General features: G+C 38.1%; 1 protein-coding gene across 5 annotated transcripts in view; it reads right to left on the minus strand.

Moving 5' to 3' along the window:
* Positions 1–21,520, minus strand: part of Rasal2 (RAS protein activator like 2) — a 328,009-nt gene that overhangs the window by 14,338 nt on the left and 292,151 nt on the right. For 4 of the 5 annotated variants that reach the window (XM_004658759.2, XM_045142447.1, XM_045142449.1 and 1 more), the window contains 5 exons: positions 18,422–18,566; positions 17,547–17,783; positions 13,981–14,182; positions 10,956–11,155; positions 9,447–10,308 (listed from right to left, as the gene is read on the minus strand). In XM_004658759.2, the coding sequence (XP_004658816.1) occupies positions 9,447–10,308; positions 10,956–11,155; positions 13,981–14,182; positions 17,547–17,783; positions 18,422–18,566 (1,646 nt within the window). The remainder of the gene's footprint in view (positions 1–9,446; positions 10,309–10,955; positions 11,156–13,980; positions 14,183–17,546; positions 17,784–18,421; positions 18,567–21,520) is intronic. The other variant, XM_004658760.2, reaches the window with a different exon arrangement.

The following is a 21,520-nucleotide window of genomic DNA, read 5'->3' on the forward strand; positions in this document are numbered from 1 at the left end:
TAAGCCATCTCTCCAGCCCTACTTATCTCTTTTAAATTAGCTAAACCCTTATGGTAAGCAGAATCAGCAAAATTATGAGCTTGATGTCATATATATTATGCACTTATACATTAATATATGAATGATTATATGTATTTCAAATATGTATGAAACAATTGCCTGATTGATTAAACAAATTCCTTGGCTATACTTTAATAATGTTCTATGTCACTTTGGGAACTCTGGTGTATAGGACATAGCATCATCTACAAAAGGAAATAACTATGTACACTGACAGTTATCATGAGGATTGGGGAGATGGAGCAGCAGTTAAGAGTGCTTGCCACTTAAGCATGAGGGCCTCTTGGGTGGCAGACCACCAGAATCCACATACAAAGACAAGTGTGGCCAAGTGACAGGGGGTGGGAGGAAGGCTGGTGAGACCAGAGAATCTGATGGACAGTAGATCTGGGTTGAGGGAGAAATGGCATCTCAAGGAAATACATGGATGACTTATAAGAGGGCACCTGTCATTCTCCTCTGGCCTCTACATGCTCACACATTGGGCACGTGCTTCTGAAAACACATGTGTATACATTACACATGCCACACTACATATATACTTTACACAAACACAAAATAGTAACAATAAAAACAAACTTGTAAGAAAAATGAGATGGAATGGAAAGCACTTCACACACAAACCCACATACAGTTCTCCCCCTGCTGGATTTTAAATGCAGAACATAATGACTGTTTCTGTACTAGATAGAAAACAGAAACATTCCCCTAATACTTGTTAGGGAAAAGAGTACAGCATTGAGTATTAAAAAATTAATACTTTAAGCTGGGTGTAGTGCCGCACGCCTTTAATCCCAGCAATAAGGAGGCAGAGGTAGGAGAGTTCGAGGCCACCCTGAGACTCCATAGTGAATTCCAGGTCAGCCTGAGCCAGAGTGAGACCCTACCTCGAAAAACCAAAAAAAAAAAAAAAAAAAAAAAAAAAAAAAAAAAGTTAATAGATCTGCCAGGCATGGAGGCACACACTTTTAATACCATCACTTGGAAGGCAGAGGTAGGAGGATTGCTGTGAATTCGAGACTACAGAAATTCCAGGTCAGCTGGGCTAGAGCGAGACCCTACCTCAAAAAAACAAAAAAATTTCACTATGTAGTCTCAGCATGGCCTCCAACTCACAGTGATCCTCCTACCTCTGCCTCCTGAGTGCTGGGATTAAAGGTGTGCGCCACCACGCCCAGCTGGGAGATCTATTTTTAGGATTAAAAGAAATTTACGTTTATTTATTTATTTGAGAGAGAGAGACACAGAGAGAGAATGCATGCACACCAGAGCTCCCAGCCACTGCAAACAAATTCCAGATGCAGAGACCACCATATGTATCTGCCTTATGGTTCTGGGGAGTCAAACCTGGGTCTTTTGGCTTTGCAGGCAAGGCGTCTTAACTACTAAGTCATCTCTCCAGCCCCTATTTTTAGTTTTTTTTTTTAAATATTTTATTTATTTGAGAAAGACACACACACACATAGTCAAGGATAATGGGTGCACCAGGGCCTCCAGCTGCTATAAACAAACTCCAGATGTGTGTGGCACCTTGTATATCTGGCTTACATGGGTCCTGGGGAATTGAACCTGGGTCATTTGGGTTCCAGGCAAGCACCTTAATTGCTAAGCCATCCCTCCAGTCTGCTTTTAAGTTTTGAGAAACAGACCTAACATATGGTTCAGCTATACCACTCCTGTGCATATCCCCTAAAGACTACTTTACTATGGAGATGCACGCTCAGCCATGCTTTTTGCTGCTCTATTCACAATAGCTAGGAGATGGAATCAGCCCAGATGCCCATCAACTGATGAATGAATAATGAAGATGTGGTACACACTATTCAGCTGTAGAGAGGAATGAAGCTATGAGATTCACAGGGAAATGGATGGATCTGGAATTATACTAAGTAATATAACCCAGGCTCAGAAAGACAAATGCCACATGTTCTCTCTCATATGTAGATCCTAGTTTGATTTATTTGTATGTTATATTAAACATAAGCAGTACCAGTCAGGAAGCTAGAATAAGGCTTAGAGCGAGGAGAACCAGAGAGAGAGGTTAGTGGAGGGGATAGTAGATAGGCAAGTGGAATGACAGAAAATACGAGGTAGAAAGGCATAAAGGAGTTCAGGGGAAAGGGAGGGAGATGGGGGAGAGAGATGCACAAAACTAAAGATGAATTAGTACTATAGAAACATACTATTTAATTAGCAAATTAAAAGCTATAACTTAAGAGAACAAAAGGGATGGAAGAAGAGAGAGAGGAAAGAAAGAAGGGTGGGAGTGAGCAAGAGAGATTCCAGATAGGGTGAAAGTACCCTGTTGGGGTGGAGAAAACTTTAACTTGAAGCCATAGGTTGTTGCACGTAAATCACAGTGCCAGAGATGGGTCACCCCCCACCCAGTGATCTGTTGGTCAGGAAAGTCCATGAGACCACTAAAACAATGGAGGTCACTGTCAAAGTGCTTGCTTACCCACCAGCACTAGATGGTAAGACCCTAGTGCTCAAGACACCACAGGCTGCAGTTGCAAGACATTGAGAAATCAAGCTGGAACTGAGACCGAAGCCATCTCCTTAGTGACTAGCTGCCACAATGCTAGAAAGTGCTATATAGGCCAACTGCTGGGGGATAAGAGTCATCAACAGTTTGAACAAACAGTGGATCCTGCAAGCTACAAAATCAACCAGGAAGGCAAGATGTACCCACCAGTGCAAGAGTGGCATGTAAGTTATGGGGGTAATCAACTTCTCTTTGGTTATAAGGTCCACTTAGTGAGAGGGAATTTATGCCTAACACTGAGAACCAAGTTTAAAGCCTATAGCTTGGAAGGTCATAGACCCCACAGGGAAGCTTCCACAGTTCTTTGGTTAAGTAGAAATGTGATGCCATCAAAGAACTTTGAAATACATTGTTTATCCCCTTTGATTAATGCTGCTCTCACTTTTTTTTTTTTTTTTTTAAACAGATAGTGGCAGATACCAGGGAGATACAACGCTCAGAATGAAGAAAAAGCTAAGTGCTTGGCACTGGACAATTCATCTCTATCACACTTGTCAGGACCCAAGGAACGTTGTAGAGGAAGGGCAGGTTGAATATGTGTTCTGCTCTCACTGCTAGCTACAGAACCTTTTCTATGAAGAAGACAGTAGACACTGAAGAGACCCAAAACTCATCAAAGCAGAAAATAAGAGGCTGCTGAGAGGTCAATACTAAAGGAGATTTCTAACACAGAGATTTCTCTCTATGGTTCAGGAAACATTGTTGAAGAGTGGAAAGACTAGAAGAACCAGAGTGGGAAGGTACCCTGTGGTACACTGCTATCCAGAAATGAACTAATTAGTACATTCATGACCTTACAATGATTACTGATAACCCCACAAGATCTGCACTGTTCTGAGCCCATAAGCATTTTGACATACAGGAAGGAGGAGGGCAAAAGGAATGAGGCAAGAAAACAAAGGAAGGACTATCTTGAAAGATGAGGGTTCTCAGTGGATGGGGGAAGGGAAGAGGTATGAAAGAGGAAAATGTAATGGAAATATGACCAATTTACAGTATGCACATACATTAAAATTCCTAATTTTTTTGAAAAAGAGTAAAAAAAGTTAATAGAAGTCAGTATGTAAGTGAGACAAATGCCTGTTAGTTCTACAATCTCATTATTTAGCACATAGGAAAGCTGCTTTACTGTAAGACCAAGACTTTCTATCCAATAACAGTTTGAGCTATAGCAGTCATTAAAACCTGTAACCTTGCTATTAGGAATGTATTACCTTGAGAGATAATTCAATAGTACTCCATTTAACAATTAAGATGTTGCTTGAATGAACTTTTCCCCCCTGTGAATTGTTTTGGGCAATTTTATTGAGTGTCTATAAATTCCTTAGTTGTAAATTAATGGTCGTCCTAAGTCATACAAAGAAAAACAGATCTAACTGAGAAAATGTAAAATCAAGGGCAGTTCATTCCAATGAATTATGACAGACTGTATAAGGGGAACAAAGTAGTTTAAGTTTGTTCTGATTTTATTGGTTGACTCTGTCTCTTGCGCACTTCTTGAAATATTATAGCACTTTGCTTGGCATATAGTAGGTGGTCAAAATAATATGATAAATAAAATTGACAAGATGAATCAGATCAATTTCATTCTCTCTATTCATGATCAAGTGTTTAAAAAGCTATTAAGAGACTAGAAAGTGACAGTGAGGAAGAACAATAATCACTGTGCTAGGCTGGAAGAACACAGATAAGATTTCTGAATCAAAACTACTGTTATAAATCTATACACTGTCTTTATATTTGTTCTTTTGGTTTCATGAGTGCTGGTCTTATTTCTAAATTAGATTGTTAATCTAATGGTGTTGCAATGCACATTTATTTTTTTTTGTTTTTTGTTTTTTGTTTTTCGAGGTAGGGTCTCACTCTAGCCCAGGCTGACCTGGCATTCACTGTGTAGTCTCAGGCTGGTCTTGAACTCACAGTTATCCTCCTACCTCTGCCTCCTGAGTGCTGGAATTAAAGATCTAGCATACATTCTTATGAATGACAGTGACTAGCAATGTATAAGATATGGTAAGTCAAGTATTAGTTATTGGGCTGGAGGGATGGCTTAGCAGTTAAGGTTTTTGCCTGCAAAGCCAAAGGACTGGGTTCGATTCTGCAGGACCCACATAAGCCAGATGCACAAGGAAGCACATGTGTCTGGAGTTTGTTTGCAGTGGCTGGAGGCCCTGGTGCTCCCATTCGCTCTCTTCCTCTTTTTCTCTCTCAAATAAATAAAATAAAAATAAAGTAAAAAATTCTTAAAAAATAAAAATATTAGTTATTAATACTCTGGGTTCTCTCCAGATTTCATTAAAAAGTACAATTTATTGAGAGCATTGTTTTTCCTTTAGTTATTTGGAAGTGTCAAAAGCATTTTCTCAATGACTGTTCCATTATTATGTGTGTGTATGTGTGTGTGTGTGTGTGTGTGTGTGTGCGCGTGCAGAGGCATATGGGTATGGGTGTATGTGTATACATGTGTGCATGCATGTGAAGGCCAGAGGACAACCTTGCATGTTGTTCTCAGGTGCTGTACACTTTTAAAAAAATATTTAATTCAGAGAGAGAGAGAGAGAGAGAGAGAGAGAGAGAGAGAGAGAGAGAGGGAGGATATGAATATTGGTGCACCAGAATTTCTAGTCATTTCAAATGCACTCCAGACACATGCTCTACTATGTGCAACTGGCTTATGTGGGTGCTGAGGAATTTGAGCCTCAGTCCTTAGGATTTGCAGGCAAGAACCTTAACTGCTAAGCCATCTCTCCAGCCCCTGTCTACCCTTTTAAAGACATGGTCTCTCACTGGCTTAGATTTCAACAAGGCTACACTGGCTGGCCAACAAGCCCTAGGGATCAGCCTTGCTTCCACTCTGCCAGTGCCGGGATTTTAAGTACAGGCCACCATACTAGCATATTATGTGAGTTCTGGATATAGACTTCAGGTTCTCATGCTTGTGAGGCAAACACTTTACTGAGTTATTACCCCAGCCCATAACCTGGTATATAACAAAACTTATTATCTCTGGCACATAGTCTAACTGAGAAAAAGGCTGGTAAGTAATTTATATTTCATTTGGCTTAGCTGCAGCCTTAGGAAGAAAATTTCTATCCACTGACTTTCAAAAAGATACTGAACAAAAATAGATGAAAAAGGACAAGAAAAAGAGCAGGATATTCCATTTTCTTTTTGAGATGAAGCTGTATAGAGTTTCCCTGGGAAAAGTGATGAAGCTTTAGGGCAAAGGGCCTGACACAGCAGTTTCACTGATACCACAATTAGTCCTATAGCCTGGCTGTGCTGGGACAACTGGGAACAGGTTAGTTCCCTGTTCCTTGCTAGTGTCTACTAGATATAAACAAGACTTGTTGGTTTCAGCTTCTTCACAGTCTGAAATAGCTTTTCATAAGTGAATAACTCTTTTAGTATGAACACTAAAAAAAGGGCTGATTAAATAAGTAAACACTAAGAGTTCTTGAGCACTTGGCTAGACCTGGATTCAATAAATTCAAATGTGAAAATTCTAGCATCATGCTGATGGACTTGTCAAATACCTGTTTTAAAAGATCTCTTCAAATTTAAATTCCTGACATAGTAAATCTGAACAACTCACATATTTTAGATAGTCTATTATTTGGACAAGGTATATGATATATAAAAAATAATAGAGAAGAAAATTAGAAAAAAGAACTCTAAATAGAGGCACAAAGGGGTCAAAATATTCGGTTTCCTGAAAAGAAACTTTGTCCACAAACTGTTTCACTAGGATTTTATTTCCTTCCTACTCACTATCTGGAGAATTAAGCCAGTCACACTGTCAACAAAGGCCACTCCTTTGTACAAAGACACAAATGGAATTTTCATGGGACAAAGGCACTGATAATTATAGCTGCCCACAGAACAATTTCCACAAAGAAATCCTCTAGTTTTGGGGAGAGAAAAATTCCCAATGCAATTTGCAATTAAAATCTGTAGAGAAATTTGCCTTAAAAATGTGCTGATTATATAGAACTTCAGAGGCATTTACAGGAGAGAAATGAAAAATACAAACAAGAAATGGATAGGTAAGGAATAAAGAGTACCAACATCAGTTCAAAAGAATAAGCCATCTGGGTAGAAAGAGCCAGTGTAGAGAAACAAGAAACCTGTGCAATCAAAATACACTGATCTATGGTTTAACTGATATGATAGTGGCAGTTATCAGCAAAGGTATAAACAAAGATGAATATTTAAATCTGTACTAGAGTATCTCATTGTAAGTGTCCCACACTTCATGCCAACATAATACAGACATTCTCTAACTCATTAATGGTTGTAGCAGATAAAACAATTTTTAAAATTGCTTTTTAGAGTAGATATACATTTCCTATTTTCCAGCCAGCCTCATGGAAACACGTTCTGTGCTTGTGTGATAAGTATTATATTTTCCTATAGGAAAAATATTATGAATGACAACTGATCCCCAGCAAGCACACAGAAGGCTATTTAAATTTATATTTATAAATAATCAGGCTGGGTCCTGAGTCCTGGAAACTGACGACTCCATGATATTGGAGGACTAGGTTGGCAGAATGAAAGAGAATTTAAAAATGTGGGTTTTTTTGTTGCATGTGTATATGTGGTGTGGTGTGTGTGCAGGCATATATGCACATATGTGTGCACAGGTGTGCAGGCAAGAGGTCAATCTTGGATGCCTAGTTCTATTACTCTTCATTTTATTTATTGAGATAGGGCCTCTCACTTGAACCCAGAGTTCACCAATCAGCTAGTTTAGATAGTCAGCTTGCCCTTGGGATCCCATCTGTTTCCAGAGTTCTGGGATTACAGGCGAACACCACCATGCCTGGCATTTATATGGATATTGGGGATCCAAATTCAGGTCCTTAGAAATACATGCTAACTATTAGCCATCTCCCTAGTCATATTCATCTATGTGTGTGTGTGTTTGGTTTTTCAATGTAGGGTCTCACTCTAGCTCAGGCTGACATGGAATTCACTCTGTAGTCCTAGGGTGGCCCCAAACTCATGGCGATCCTACCTCTGCCTCCTGAGTGCTGAGATTAAAGGCATACGCTACCATGCCCAGCTTAATGTGCATAATTTTTTATAGAGAAGTTTATTTAGCACACTGAGAGGGGCACTGACCTGGCCAGTTACAAGATTACCTCCCAGAAGAGAATTTTAATTTCCCTTTTCTTTATAGGGATACATGGGAAGTCAACTACCAACCTGATGCTCTCTATTTCTATCCCTCACTTTGTATACTCTTGCTGCCCTAGGTCCTTAACTAGATGTTATCTTGCACACACAGTTTCATCTCTAAAAATTCTTTCCATTCTTCCTAATAAACACTTTAGTTCTCATAAAGAAGTTGTACCAGCCTGAGGCTAGTGCCGAAGCAATGTGAAGAAACTAAATCACAATAAGGTATGAATAACAAATGCCTTTTAACAATATATTGCATGTATTTTTGTGTAAACATATATGCATATAAAAAGATGTAGTGGCATCTACCTGTAATCACAGCACTGGGGCTATGAAGTCAGGAGGATTCCAAGCTCCAGGCGATTTTTGGGCTACAAAATGAGACTGTCAAAAAAATTTCTTTTTCCTTAGATGAAAATACCTATTAAGTAAAATTAATTGGGATTTTGAGCAATATTGCAAAATAAAAAATGAAAAATTTCAGACTGAAGAACAACCTTGGTTCTTGAGAAAGAATAACCAAGTAGAAGGTTTTGCCTTTGCAGAGGTAGGAGGATCGTCATGAGTTCGAGGCCACCCTAAGACTAGAGAGTGAATTCCACGTCAGTCTGAGCTAGAATGAGACCCTACATTGAAAAACCAAACACACACACACAGGAAGCTGGCTCCCAGAATCAGCATGTTTATCTTTGACTATTTTTAGTAAGTGTTACAACTTTTCAATGAAGAACTTATCAATGAAGAAGTAAGGGGTTTAGACCATAGTAGAGTCAAGGCAGGAGTTACCAAATCATCTAGTGCCTTCCTATACAATTTAGGTTTCACGAATTTAATGAATGTACAAATTTTAGGAAAACTAGATACAAGACACACACATACAGGCATTTACACCATTAAGTTACTAGTTCATGTAAAAGGGCAAAATATACACCAGCCATTCAAAATATAGTATATAGGAAGGAATGATGAAATTATTGGTAAATAAATATGAAAAACATTTTTAAATCTTACTAGGGTTGGTGTGACACTGGTTGAACTTTTCCATGTATATATTAATATAAGTGCACATATTTAGAATACTTGTCAGCCACTTGTGTTTCTATTTTTTTAGCTTTTAACCTTCTCTTCCTCCTTGCCTCTGCAGGTGCTCAGTTGTTTATTTTTCTAGCCATTTCCAGGAAAAGGCACATGGGACTTGGTATTTCCATAGGGGGTTGGGGGATAAAGTGGGGAGCAGTTAATTCTCAGCTCAGAATGCAAACCTTTATTCTGAAAGCTTAGGGAAAAAATTATGGATTAATTCCCAGATGCCCAAAGTATAGCTGATTTTATGTACAGACTTATTGATTCACTTAACGCTTTTCTAAGATCTTTTCTAAACACACAGAGGTGGCAACTAAGCTCTTTGTAGAGAAAGGATGATTCCCAGAGTGTTTGTTAGAGAGTCTCCTAAGGGTAATGAGAAGTATAGGCTGCTGTCTTATCTGGCCAGCAGCCTCTCAAACTTCTGTTTCCTCTTTCCATTAAAACTTACAGAAGATATTCTTAAGTGGAAACCTTATTATCAAGTGAATTTTTGAATGATTTATATATAAAGAACCAAGGAGGTTGTTTGACCAAGTAGAAGTCAAACCCCTCTAGCACTCATTCCTACCTGCTGTGTCTGTTGTCTCTGGATTGCCCTGACTTTGGGAACAGGGCTCTCTCTTGAGGAAGAGGACTGTTGTCGGGACCGACTCCCATTCTGCACAGGTTCAGCCATCAGGGCCGCAGATGCCACTGACATGCTCCCAGTGCTACGTAAGGAAGCACTGTGTGGCAGGGATGGGGGTGCTTTGGCTCGGGCACCTAACCCAGCCTGGTCCACTTTTCGGATTTGGGTTTGCCCAGTACTATTTTGTCGTGGCAGAGCAAGAGGTATGTGTCTGTCTGGCATGGTGTGCCGCCTGGAGAAATCTTCACTGTGTGTGCTACGTTTGGTGAAATCTTCCATGCTGCTATTGCTGGGTCCACTGAGTTTGAAATCCTCACTGTTGCTTTGGCTTCTGGAACTGGCAGTGCTTAGGTTCTCTAAACTGGAATCTACAGAGGCCTTTGGCATTGCTGGAATTGGGTTATTGAGGTGATAGACAGGGTTCTGGAATGACAAAGGCTGGAGAGTTCCTGGCTGGTTCAAGGCTGGGTGCAGGGGTCTTCTCACTTGGGGTGCACTCTGGGGAGTGTTCTGGGTATCCCGCAGTTGTTTGATGCTAGCCACCTGGGTTATGGAAAGTTGGCTTCCTGCCAGGCGCATGGGCACATCCAGCATGACACCTGTGTGCTCCACCTGAGCAACATGAGTGTCCTGGAGGTCCATTAGGGAGATGCTCCGACCATTAGGAAGACTACTCTCCTTTTCATCCTTTTCGGAATAAGTCATGCTCTGGGAGGAGGCTTGTTGAACCAGCAATAATGTTTTCCCTCTGAAGTAACTGTCTGTGTTATCCTGGCTTGGAGATTTTAGTTTATGCAAATCACTGCAGAAAAGGAAAGGACACTTTAACTACTCTTGAAGCAAATTCAACATAATTAAGACTCTTTAGTTTGGGCATATGAACTCTTCTGAAATTTGACATGTCCAATATAGAATTCTCAATTCTTTACAAACTCAGATTTTATTGTTGCGGTTCTTAGAATAACATTTAGCATTTTCAGTTTTATTCCAAAAGTAGAAATGACCCTTATACTTCCCCATCACTATCTTCAGTTTTTATGTAATTCTGTCTAAACCATCAAGAGAAGCTATTCCTTTTTCAAGGCACTAATCTTATCAGTTCATAGCCAAAGACTCAACATCACATTGCATCTCCTCATACAGGAGATGCATGCAATAAAATAGGTTTTACTGAGAACTTCCAGGGTTTTCAGAGGTATACCATGTGAAAGCATTAATTTTATAAAAGTCTCTTTAGTCTTCCATCAAGCAAACATAGATTTAACTCTACTTTCTATTCTAGAAAATAAGTCATATTAGTTGTGTATTATAACAAACAACTAGATTTACCTCAGATGATTCTACTTACTCACATCTTTAAAGTTTCAAACTCAAATAAGTTCAATAGATTTCTGCCAAATCTAAGCACTACCTTTTTTTAAGATAATAGTTTAAACCCCTCTTTCATACCTGTCAGTGGGGTCCTCAAATATTTTCTGCAGCCCAGAGGAGAGGCTTCCACTGACATTTGGACTGGAACTATGTTCAGTAAAGCGTCTCAGTTGCTGCTGAATTGGTGTGGGATTAGTCAGAGACTTGGTAATATCAGCAAGAACACGAGGGAGAGGGCCCAATTTTGCCACGGTTGCCTGTAGGAAGGAATTTTCACCCTAATTGGATAGTTAGCATTGTAACATCCATAACAGATTGTTTTTGGAACAACGATGCCCATTGATGGAGGGGTGTAGGTTGGAGGGAAGGGTAGGCATTGGCGTATGGGAGTGGCAGGTTCGTAATGCATTGTTATGCAGCAGTGGAACCATGGCGTCGAGATGGATGGAGGGCAGAACAAGGTGCAGCAGACATTGAGGAAAGAAAGGAAATAGGAATTAGGATTATGCAAATAAAAATTAAAGGACATGCTCAAAACAACCAAACCATTGCCATTCCAACTAAAATACACATGCAAAGCAAACTGGTCCTTGGGTGGTTAAGAGACCAAGGGAGAGAGGAAGGGGAAGAACCAAACACCTTCTAAACACAAGGAACTTCAAGACCAGATGATTGGCTGGTATGACAAAACTTCCAAAGAAATAGGGTCATGTGAGACAAGCAATGCATGCCAACATACAGGAAGGTGTTGCATTCAGGGATCCAGAGAACTGTAGGGCACACAGGTAAGTTTGTATTGTAATCCAATTCCCCAACCTTGGAACCCTTACTCATTGTCAACTGAATCTTTTTTTTTTTTTTTAACACAACAAAATCAGATAATCTCTCTGAGACATGTCTAGATGTACTACTAGTTCATAGGACCAAATAGGGACTAAAAATTAAACTGTGTTCACACAGCAAGATTTGTTTTAAAAGACTGGCTGGAATAAACCAGGCCTATTTCACAAAATAACTGTATGTGTATCCCACTGATGCAGCTGTTATCCGACAACTAACCATTTTATTTATTTATTTATTTTGGTTTTTCAAGGTAGGGTCTCACTCTAGCCCAGGCTGATCTGGAATTCACTATCTAGTCTCAGGGTGGCCTTGAACTTACAGCAATCCTCCCACCTCTGCCTCCTGAATGCTGGGATTAAAGGCATGCACCACCACGCCTGGCAACTAACTACTTTTTAATATGTGGTTTATACATTCAATCATTCTTATGAATTTTTATCCTCAAGTAGTTTTATGGGATCTCTCAAGTGCTAGGCAGCTTTACATGGCTACATTTACATCTTTTTTTTTTTTTTTCTTTAATCACTCAATACGTAGGTGTGTGTGTGTGAGGTGTGTGTTGCTGGCAACTGAACTCAGGACCTTGGTAAGCAGGCACTCTAACACTGAGTTACAAACCCCAAGCACATCAATAGGCACTTCTACTCAATGTACTCTTCTACTCAAATGGGTTTGAATGCAATCTGAAGAATGCTTTTACTTGCTCAATAATGTTTAGCAAGATTCATATGAAAAGAATTTACTTTCCAAATAAATAGACCTTAAAATCTATGTAGCATTTCTACAAACAAAGAATAGGTTCTTGAGAATAAGGAGTGGTTTTTGAATTCATAAATGTTTTAAACACCACATACTATCACTTTTATTTCTTTAGGAAAGTCACCTTTGTAAGTTTCATTCCTCTTTAATCTTTTACTAGTGTAACATGTTATAGATAACATGAAAATTGAGAAAAAACAAATCCTTGTCACAGAATAATAAATTTTTTAAAGTTATTCTGAAATATTTTCTATTATAAAATCTATTACTCTTTACACAATTCCAGAAGAAAATAATTTGAATGCTTTACATTTACTTATTAATGTTACATAGTAAAAATTTTCATTTGTAGTTAGAAACTAAATGATTAAAATATTTCAATACTTTTAAAAAATATTTTTTATTTTTACATATGTATGAGAGAGAGAGAATGGGCTTGTCAGGGCCTCTAGCTACTGCAAATGAACTCCAGATATATGTGCCACTTTGTGTATCTGGCTTATGTGGGTTCTGGGGAATTGAACCTGGGTCCTTAGGTTTCACAGGCAAGTGCTTTAACCACTAAGCAATCTCTCCAGCCCCAATTTCTATATTCTTATTCCACTTTTGCAAAAAAATTAAAACAAGAAAACATCGGAATTTTTAGATTTCATGTGAATCTTAGCACTAATATTCTTATCAAACTTTTAAGCTGAAGAGAAACAATTTCCTGCTGGGTGTGGTAGCTCACACCTTTAATCCCAGAACTGAGGAGGCAGAGGTAGCAGGATCCAAGTGAGTTTAAGGCCAGCCACAGACTACATAATGAATTCCAGATCAGCCTGGGCTTCAGCGAGAAACTACCTTGAAGAAACAAAACCAACCAAACAAGCAAAAAACAAAACAAAACAAAACAAAAAATTTTCACCATGGGCAAAGTTACGTAATCATGATAAGCAGTTTATGTTTGTGTTAAAAATTACTAGATGAGGTTCCATCTTATCTTATTATATATGAATAAAGATACAATCACCAATTTTTTATTTTTTTGAAGTAGGGACTCACTCTAGCCCAGGCTGACCTGGAATTTACTATGTAGTCTCAGGCTCTACTCAAACTCACAGCAATCCTCCTTCCTCTGCCTCTCAAGTACTGGGATTAAAGGTATGCACCACCATGCCCAGATATAAACCAATATTTGATTTTAGTTTCTAGGTAAGTTTTCAGAGATGTACTATCTATCTGTCTGTCTGTCTGTCTGTCTGTCTGTCTATCTATGTATGATAGATATATTTCATTAGTTTACACAATTAAATTTAAACATACTAATGGTTTCATGGCTTTCTAGAATTTTTTGGTTGTAGATCACTTATTCACTCAGAAATGATGACCATTTACTTTCAGATGTCTATAGCTTTCAACTTGCAGAAAGGATGGATGCTGTAACTCATAGATAATCTAAAATTCAGGTATACTAAAGTTTTCAATCTCCCTTTACACATTATCCTTCCACCTACTTTACCTTATCCAGTTGGGAAACTACTTCCCACAGTAGGGAATGCAAAACTGAAAGCTCTCGGCCCAGATCAATGTAACCATCAAAGCCTGGGGTATTTGAGATGGTGTCTGGATTTGAGATCTCCAAAAGGAAGCGCTTCATTCCACCCCATTCATGTTCTAAGAAATCATTCATGAATGCCATGTATTCTTCTTTGTTACCAAACCTGAAGTAGGTGAGAAAATGAGAATGAACATATTCATGAAAATACATGATCATTTTTTTTCTTCTTTCTTTTTCTTTGTTTGTTTTGGTTTCTCGAAATAGGGTTTTTCTCTAGCCAAGGCTGATTTGGAATTCACTATGTAGTGTCAGGGTGGCCTTGAACTCATGGCAATCCTCCTACCTCTGCCTCCCAAGTGTTGGGATTAAAGGTGTGAGCCACCATGCATGGCTACATAATCATTTTGAATTGAATTATACAAAGTATAATTTTTTTGTTTTATTTTACTGCAACAATTAATTTTAAGTTATAACTGCTAAAACACAATTTCTTAATATTACTTTAATGTATAATGGAAAACTCTGAATAGCTTTCTCTTTTCTGTATGGTAGACACAAAATTGCTTTTTCTAGTATTCAAAGTGCTCATAATATAGCACTTACTTATGTACCTAGCACGTACTTATGTACCAAGTTCATCGAATACAACTTCAATATTACTAGTTTCTTCAGTTTCCCAAATACATAATGTAATAGTCTTGCCCTTAGCCACAGTAAATATCCCAAGATCAGCAATGGATGTTTGAAACTGAAACAGTATGGGACTCTACATAGACTATGGTTTTCCTATAAATACTTAACATTTTTTTTAGTTAAAAGAAGTACTTTACAGCTTTTCTGTAGCATATCCAAATTTCTAGCATTGCTACTTTTGTATTTTGGGGAGCTATTACTAAGTAAAATAAAAGTGATTTGAACATAAGCACTGTAGCACTTCATGGACCACATGATTACATGGAACAAATACATGACTGACATCCTGGGTGGGACAGAGGAAGACAACACCAGATTTTCACCAGATTGTTTCTGGAATTTTCCATTTAATATTTTTGGACCACTGTTGATCATGGATAACTTAAAACCATGGGATGTAAAACCTACTCTACTGTTTTCCTTTTCAAAGTCTTTGTCCAAACTCTTTATTTCTACTAGAGAAAAATTTCTTCGTCAATCTTGACTTTAGCTATCTTCAGGGCCTACTTAAAATCGACAATACCTATTCTAAGATAAACTAGAAATACTTTTTATCAGAATTATCTCAAATATGGATAAATATGTATCTTTCTGTATTGGCTCAGTTACAATGTATACAAAGTTAAAATAGTGTACTTCTGAGCTGGAGAGATGGCTTAGCGGTTAAGGCACTTGCCTGCAAAGTCAAAGGACCCAGGTTCAATTCCCCAGGACCCACATAAGCCAACTGCACAAAGTGGCACATGTGTCTGGAGTTTGTGAGCAGTGGCTAAAGGTCCTGGCATGCCCATTCTGCCCCCCCTTCTCTCTCTGTGCCACTTTCTCTCTCAAATTAATAAATAAAAATAAAAATATTTTAAAAAACAGTGTACTTCTGAAAAGATACTATACTAAAAATCTGTTTCATTAGGTTCTAAATTTTCTTCATATATTATTCATAGAAACTTGTGTTTAAGTCTCAGTATATGTACATGTATGATCAATTTTACAAAGTGTGACTTCTTTCCTAGTCATTTCTAAAAATTTCTTCTACTGACAAAGCTCAGCACTTAAGTATCTCTATCACACCTTCCAAGGCTCAGGGTCCATTGTGTAAGAGGTGGTGGAAAGAATGTAAGAGCCAAAGGAAGGGTAGGACTCCTTACAATGTGCTCCTCCAGACAAAAAATGACCTGGATATCCATGACCTCACAGTGCCTGACTCTACCTACACAAGACCATCGTAAGAGGAGGAAAAGATCATAACATCAAAATAAAAGAGACTGATTGAGATGGGGAGAGGGAAATTTTTTCTTCTGAATAATACAAATTTACTGAGGGAAAGGCTGAAAAGTAGAAATAAAAAATGTTGGTGGGTCCATCAGTCTACTACCCAGACTGTTTTCTCCTTTTTTAAAAAAGATTTATTTGTGTGTGTGTGTGTGAGAGACAGACAGACAGACAGACAGAGACAGAGAGAGAGAGAGAGAGAGAGAGAGAGAGAGAGAGAGAGAGAGAGAGAGGGAGGGAGGGAAGGAGGGAGGGAGGAAGGGAGAATAAATGAATATGATGAAGGGGTGTACCAGTGCCTCTTGCCACTGTAAATAAACTCCAGATGCATATGCCATTTTGTGCATCTGGCTTTATGTAGTTACTGGGGAATAGAACCTGGGCCATCAGGCTTTGAAATCAAGTGTCTTTCATCACTGAGCCATCTCTCCAACCCATAGCTTTCTTTTGAAAATATGTTTAAACCTACAGCAAACTTGTTAGATTATAAAATGAGCACCTACATGCCTTTCATCTATATTAACCAACCTTAACATTCTGCCAACTTTATTTTCACCATCAATCCCACCAATTTCTCCAAACAATTTTTATAAATTTGTTTGCTAGTTTAAGTTCCATATAAATTTGAGTTATATTTGGTTTCTTTTGATCTCCTACAATACCCTTTCATCTTTTGCATTTTTCTTAACATTGTCTTTTAGAAAATGGCCAGGCTAGCTCTGAGACAATGTAACCACAATATTTGGCTGTTATTTTTCTTTAGTGGTACTAAGTGAGGATTGAACCAAGGTCCTTGTGCATGCCATATAAGCACACACCCACTCATCTAGATCCTCAGTCTTTCCCTAACATTTTTTTAATAGCATTTTATTATTATTTTTGTTTTTTACCAAGTAGGGTCTCACTCCAGCATAGGCTGATCTGGAACTCACTATGTAGTCTCATGGTGGCCTTGAACTCACAGCGATCCTCCTGCTTCTGCCTCCCGAGCACTGGGATTAAAGGCATGTGCCACCACACCCGGCAAAACATTTTATTTTTATATATTTGACAGAGAAAGAGGGAGAGAGAGAGAATGGGAGCGCCAGGGCTTCCAGCCACTGCAAACGAACTTGAGACATGTGAGCTCCCTTATGCATATGGCTAATGTGGGTCCTGGGGAATAGAACCTGGGTCCTTTGGCTTTGCAGGCAAATGCCTGAACCACTAAGTCATCCTTCCAGCCTTCCCTGACATTTTCATTCCTATGTTCTTTTGTTTTCATATTGCTAAAATAATAGGACATGTACCATTTTGCATCTTGTCTTTATTAGTAATTATACCCTCATCATATTTTATGTTATTTGATATTCTTTATTATAAATTTATAGGCTACAAATACTCCATTAAATATATGTACCATGGATTATTTACTATTTGTTTCTTGTTCTTTTTCTATTTTTGTTGACAATATAATAAAAATCTGGTAACAGGATGTAATGAGCCTCCCAGGTTCATCCAAATTTTAGGTCTCATGCAATTTTTAAACCATGGGTTTTTAACATTGTTATGGTAGTATCACCTACTTGGCAAAGTTGGCCAGGTTCTGAATGACCTTGGCAATAAGAGTTAGAGTCCGGGATGTGCGGTCATCAGGATACTCCTGCATCAGGCTGAAAAGACTGGGAGACATGATGGCTGGGCAAAGAAAACGGAGAAACAATGAGGCACTAATGAGCCGTTCACTGATGTCTTGCTTGCCACGGTTCAGGCACTGCTGTTTCCATGATGCAAACACTTCTTTCAACTCACGAGGGAAAACACTGAGGAAGGAAAAAAAAAAAGACCAAACAAACCCAAACCTCTAAATATAAAAGCATCAGAACCTATGAAAGCTTAAGTAACCCTTCTCTGATCAGCACATCTAGAGCCAAACTATGAGGTGGGCTTAGTAGCAACCCAGAGATGAGGATCTGCCTGATTCACAGCCGAAAGAGGGTAGAACTCACAGAAGGCCAGATGGAGAATGGAAACTGAAAGTTACACAATTCTGGATTACATACATTTAGTTTTGCAAAGTGGGAAAATGGCATGAGGTTCCAGACTAAACTAACTGGTTTAATGTAGCTCACTATCATCTCTCTAAGGACTGTTCATGAAACAATCTTCTCCAAACATCATTTGTTGGTGATTGATGACCAAAATTTAGGAACATACCTACTCAGTACTAGTAATATTTTTAAAAGTTAGCAAATATCTTTTGAGTATCATAAGGGTATAGATCTAACATTATGGAAAGGAGTATTTGTCCAGTTCAGTTTTGCTTGCAATGAAGATTCAGATTTTAGCCAGGGCTATATGAGGGAAATTTCTAATCATCCCTCAGTCCTTTTTTGTAATAACTTTCATATGGGCAAATATAAGTCACATAAGCAAGGGTGAAGCATGGACATCAACTTACCAGTAAGAGTTGATGATCTTGCAGAAGGCCAACTCACAGCACATTTTCAGGTTGCTCTGATGGTCTATCAATTCACTAGATGAACACTTGCTAGGGTCCACTTCACAGTTCTCATCTGATTCATATAAAGCTTTGATGAATTCCCCTAAATGGAGGGAGAAAGAGGATGACAAGTACTCTAACCATAAAGTGTCTTCCTATACAAAGTAAAAACATCTACAATTTCTGCTGGGTATGGTGGCACATACCTTTAGTCTCAGCATTCAGGAGCCAGAGGTAGGAGGTTTGCTAAGATTCTGAGGCCATTGTTAGACTACATAGTGAATTCCAGGTCAGCCTGGGCTAGAGCAAGACCCTACCATCTTTTTTTTTTTTTTTAATTAAAAATAGCACCAACATGACAACATAAATCTTTAAAGCAAACCATGGCATGTAATTTATGACTGAAGTAAACTCCTATGTAAATGAGATCAACAACCTCCCACCATATTTCCTTATGTCAATAAAAAAATATATTTTTCTCAATTTCCATTAGCTCTTACACTAAAGTACTAGTTAAACTTGAAGAAATATGGGAGAAAAAAAGTTCACTTCTACAGTGTAACCTAAAGTGAGTCTACTTCATGTGGCGGCCTTAATTCTTGACTGACTAGTCAAGTCATCCACTTTTTACCCATTGTGACTTTTTTCTTAATACCAATCTGACACATCACAAATGACCTTTAAATTTCCAAGTGATTTGAAAGCCATTTTTTTCTTACCATGGAAAATCTGATTTGTGTGTGTAGGGGGTGGGGGTGGCCTAGGAAGTGAGACCCAGGGCTGCATGTATGTGCTCTACCACTGAGACTCATCTTCAGCTAGTCTGACTCTTACTATTTATTCTCTTCTCTATTGGTATTTATGACTTATTTCCTTCCTTTTTGTGAGTGGGCACTCTTTCTTTAACCATTTCTCTGATTCTTCTCTTTCCTTCTATACTTTAAATCCAGGTACATCACGAACTCTATTTTTGGCTCTATTCTCTTGTTGCTCTGGTAATTTCACTTAACTTGTCCACAGTGATAAATTAGTCCAAAAACTTTTAAAGCTATCTAGATGCCTTCACTGGCTTTTCCACCTAAAGTCTTTGAGATTTTTCTATCAGAACACCAAACTGAATATATGTGAGATAAAAACATATTCTCCCCTTTTCAAGCCTATTGCTTCTATGATTTCTATTTCTGTTAAGACTCTCATCATCCTCTTTGGTCATCCAGAAAGGCCTACATCCTCTGGAATATTTGATCCTGCTTTCCCATAAAACTGAAAAAGTTGCCAAGTCCTATCAGTTCAACTTTAACACTTTTCACATCCTTTTTTCCCACAACTCTCAAAGATTGCTGCATTCACTCTCTTGCTTTTCTTATTTGATGGCTTCTTAATGGATCTCTGTTGCTTTCTTTACCAATCCATCTTAATCACTCTCTTAATTCTACTGAAAACGCCTTACTGAAAACTTCTGGAGGCTTTCCAATGATTACTGTAAAATCTAAATCCTCAGACAAGCTCTCAAAAAGTTGGCTCTAATTATTTTCCAATCTTCCTGTTGTTCACTTGTCTCTCATGCCTTTTATCCACGGAAAGGTTTTATTTCATCCATGCCTGGTTCTTTCTCATCTCTATGCCTTTTTGTTCCTTTTATTCTTTTTTTTTTCTCTCATGCTAATCCCCATCATTGTTCTGGAACAAGGTCTGTTTTGTTATAACCCTTCTGCCTTCTAAGCCACACACAATAGAAGTGTATTTCATACAGGAAAATTGAAAAACTAGAAAGTCAGAATTAATTCAAAAAATTCTTTGAGTAAATATTTTTCTCTCTTTTGGCTATAGAAACAACCCTATCTAATTTTCTTATATTTTATACTCCTTAAGAACAAAAATCTCTCCAGACATCTAATATGCCTTTACTTCTTTGTATTTTTTTTTTTTTTTTTTTTTGTTTTTCAAGGTAGAGTCTCACTCTAGCTCAGGCTGACCTGGAATTAACTATGTAGTCTCAGGGTGGCCTCGAACTCACGGTGATCCTCCTACCTCTGCCTCCCAAGTGCTGGGATTAAAGGCGTGCGCCACCACGCCCGGCTTTCTTTTTTTTTTTTTTTGGTTTTTCAAGGTAGATTCTTTGTATTCTTGATGATCATGTGCTTCTGAAATGTTGCTAGAACAATTAAAATGTTTGATAAACATAAAATATATATTAAATTTCAGAATCTGAAAAAGTAAAATTCATCATTAATAGTTTTCCTATCAATTAGTTGTTAATATTTGGATATACTAGACAGAACGTGCTATTGATTTTGCACTTTTAATCCTTTTTCTATTGCAACTAGAAAATCTGAAATTACTCAACAAATAGTAATTTTATACACATGTGGATCACATTATGGTTCCACATGGCAGTGTTGCTCTATATTCTATGTGAAGTGCTTCGAATATGGATATAAAAGAAATTGCTAAGAGTGGTATTCCATACCAGTACTTGGGAAGCTGAGACAGAAGGACTGCTATGAGTTCAAGGCCAGCCAGGAATACTAAGAATGGAAAGAAAATTAAATTTTAAAAATGGCTATTTTTGTTGTGTGTGGTGGTACATGCCTTTAATCCCAGCACTTGGGAGGCAGAGGTAGGATGATCACTGTAAATTCAAGGATAGCCTGAGCTACAGTGAGACCCTACTTTGAAAAACAACAAAATAAAAACCAAAAGGATATGAACTCACACTTGTTTTGTTATGTTATACATCAAAGTATCTGGTACAGCGTCTCACCCTAATAGCTAGTGGCTTATTTTCATAGCCCAAATTGAATCTTTGAGTGGTCTAGTCAATAAAAACTCATTGGAAAAAAGTTAATTATTAGAGACTTGGAATGCAAAAATATAGTGTTGTAAGAACTAGAACTAGCAAGTATTGATCTTTATAAGGAATTTATTTTTTATAAGTTAAGACTATGTAGATCTTATTTAGTTTTGAATCAAAAACACCTGTCTTCACAGTAGGAGTTAGAGAATGTAACCTGATCTGATGACCAAGGAACCAGAAAAGAAAGTGGAAATTCTAGT

Source organism: Jaculus jaculus, chromosome 1 (assembly GCF_020740685.1).
Source record: "Jaculus jaculus isolate mJacJac1 chromosome 1, mJacJac1.mat.Y.cur, whole genome shotgun sequence".
NCBI lineage: Eukaryota > Metazoa > Chordata > Mammalia > Rodentia > Dipodidae > Jaculus > Jaculus jaculus.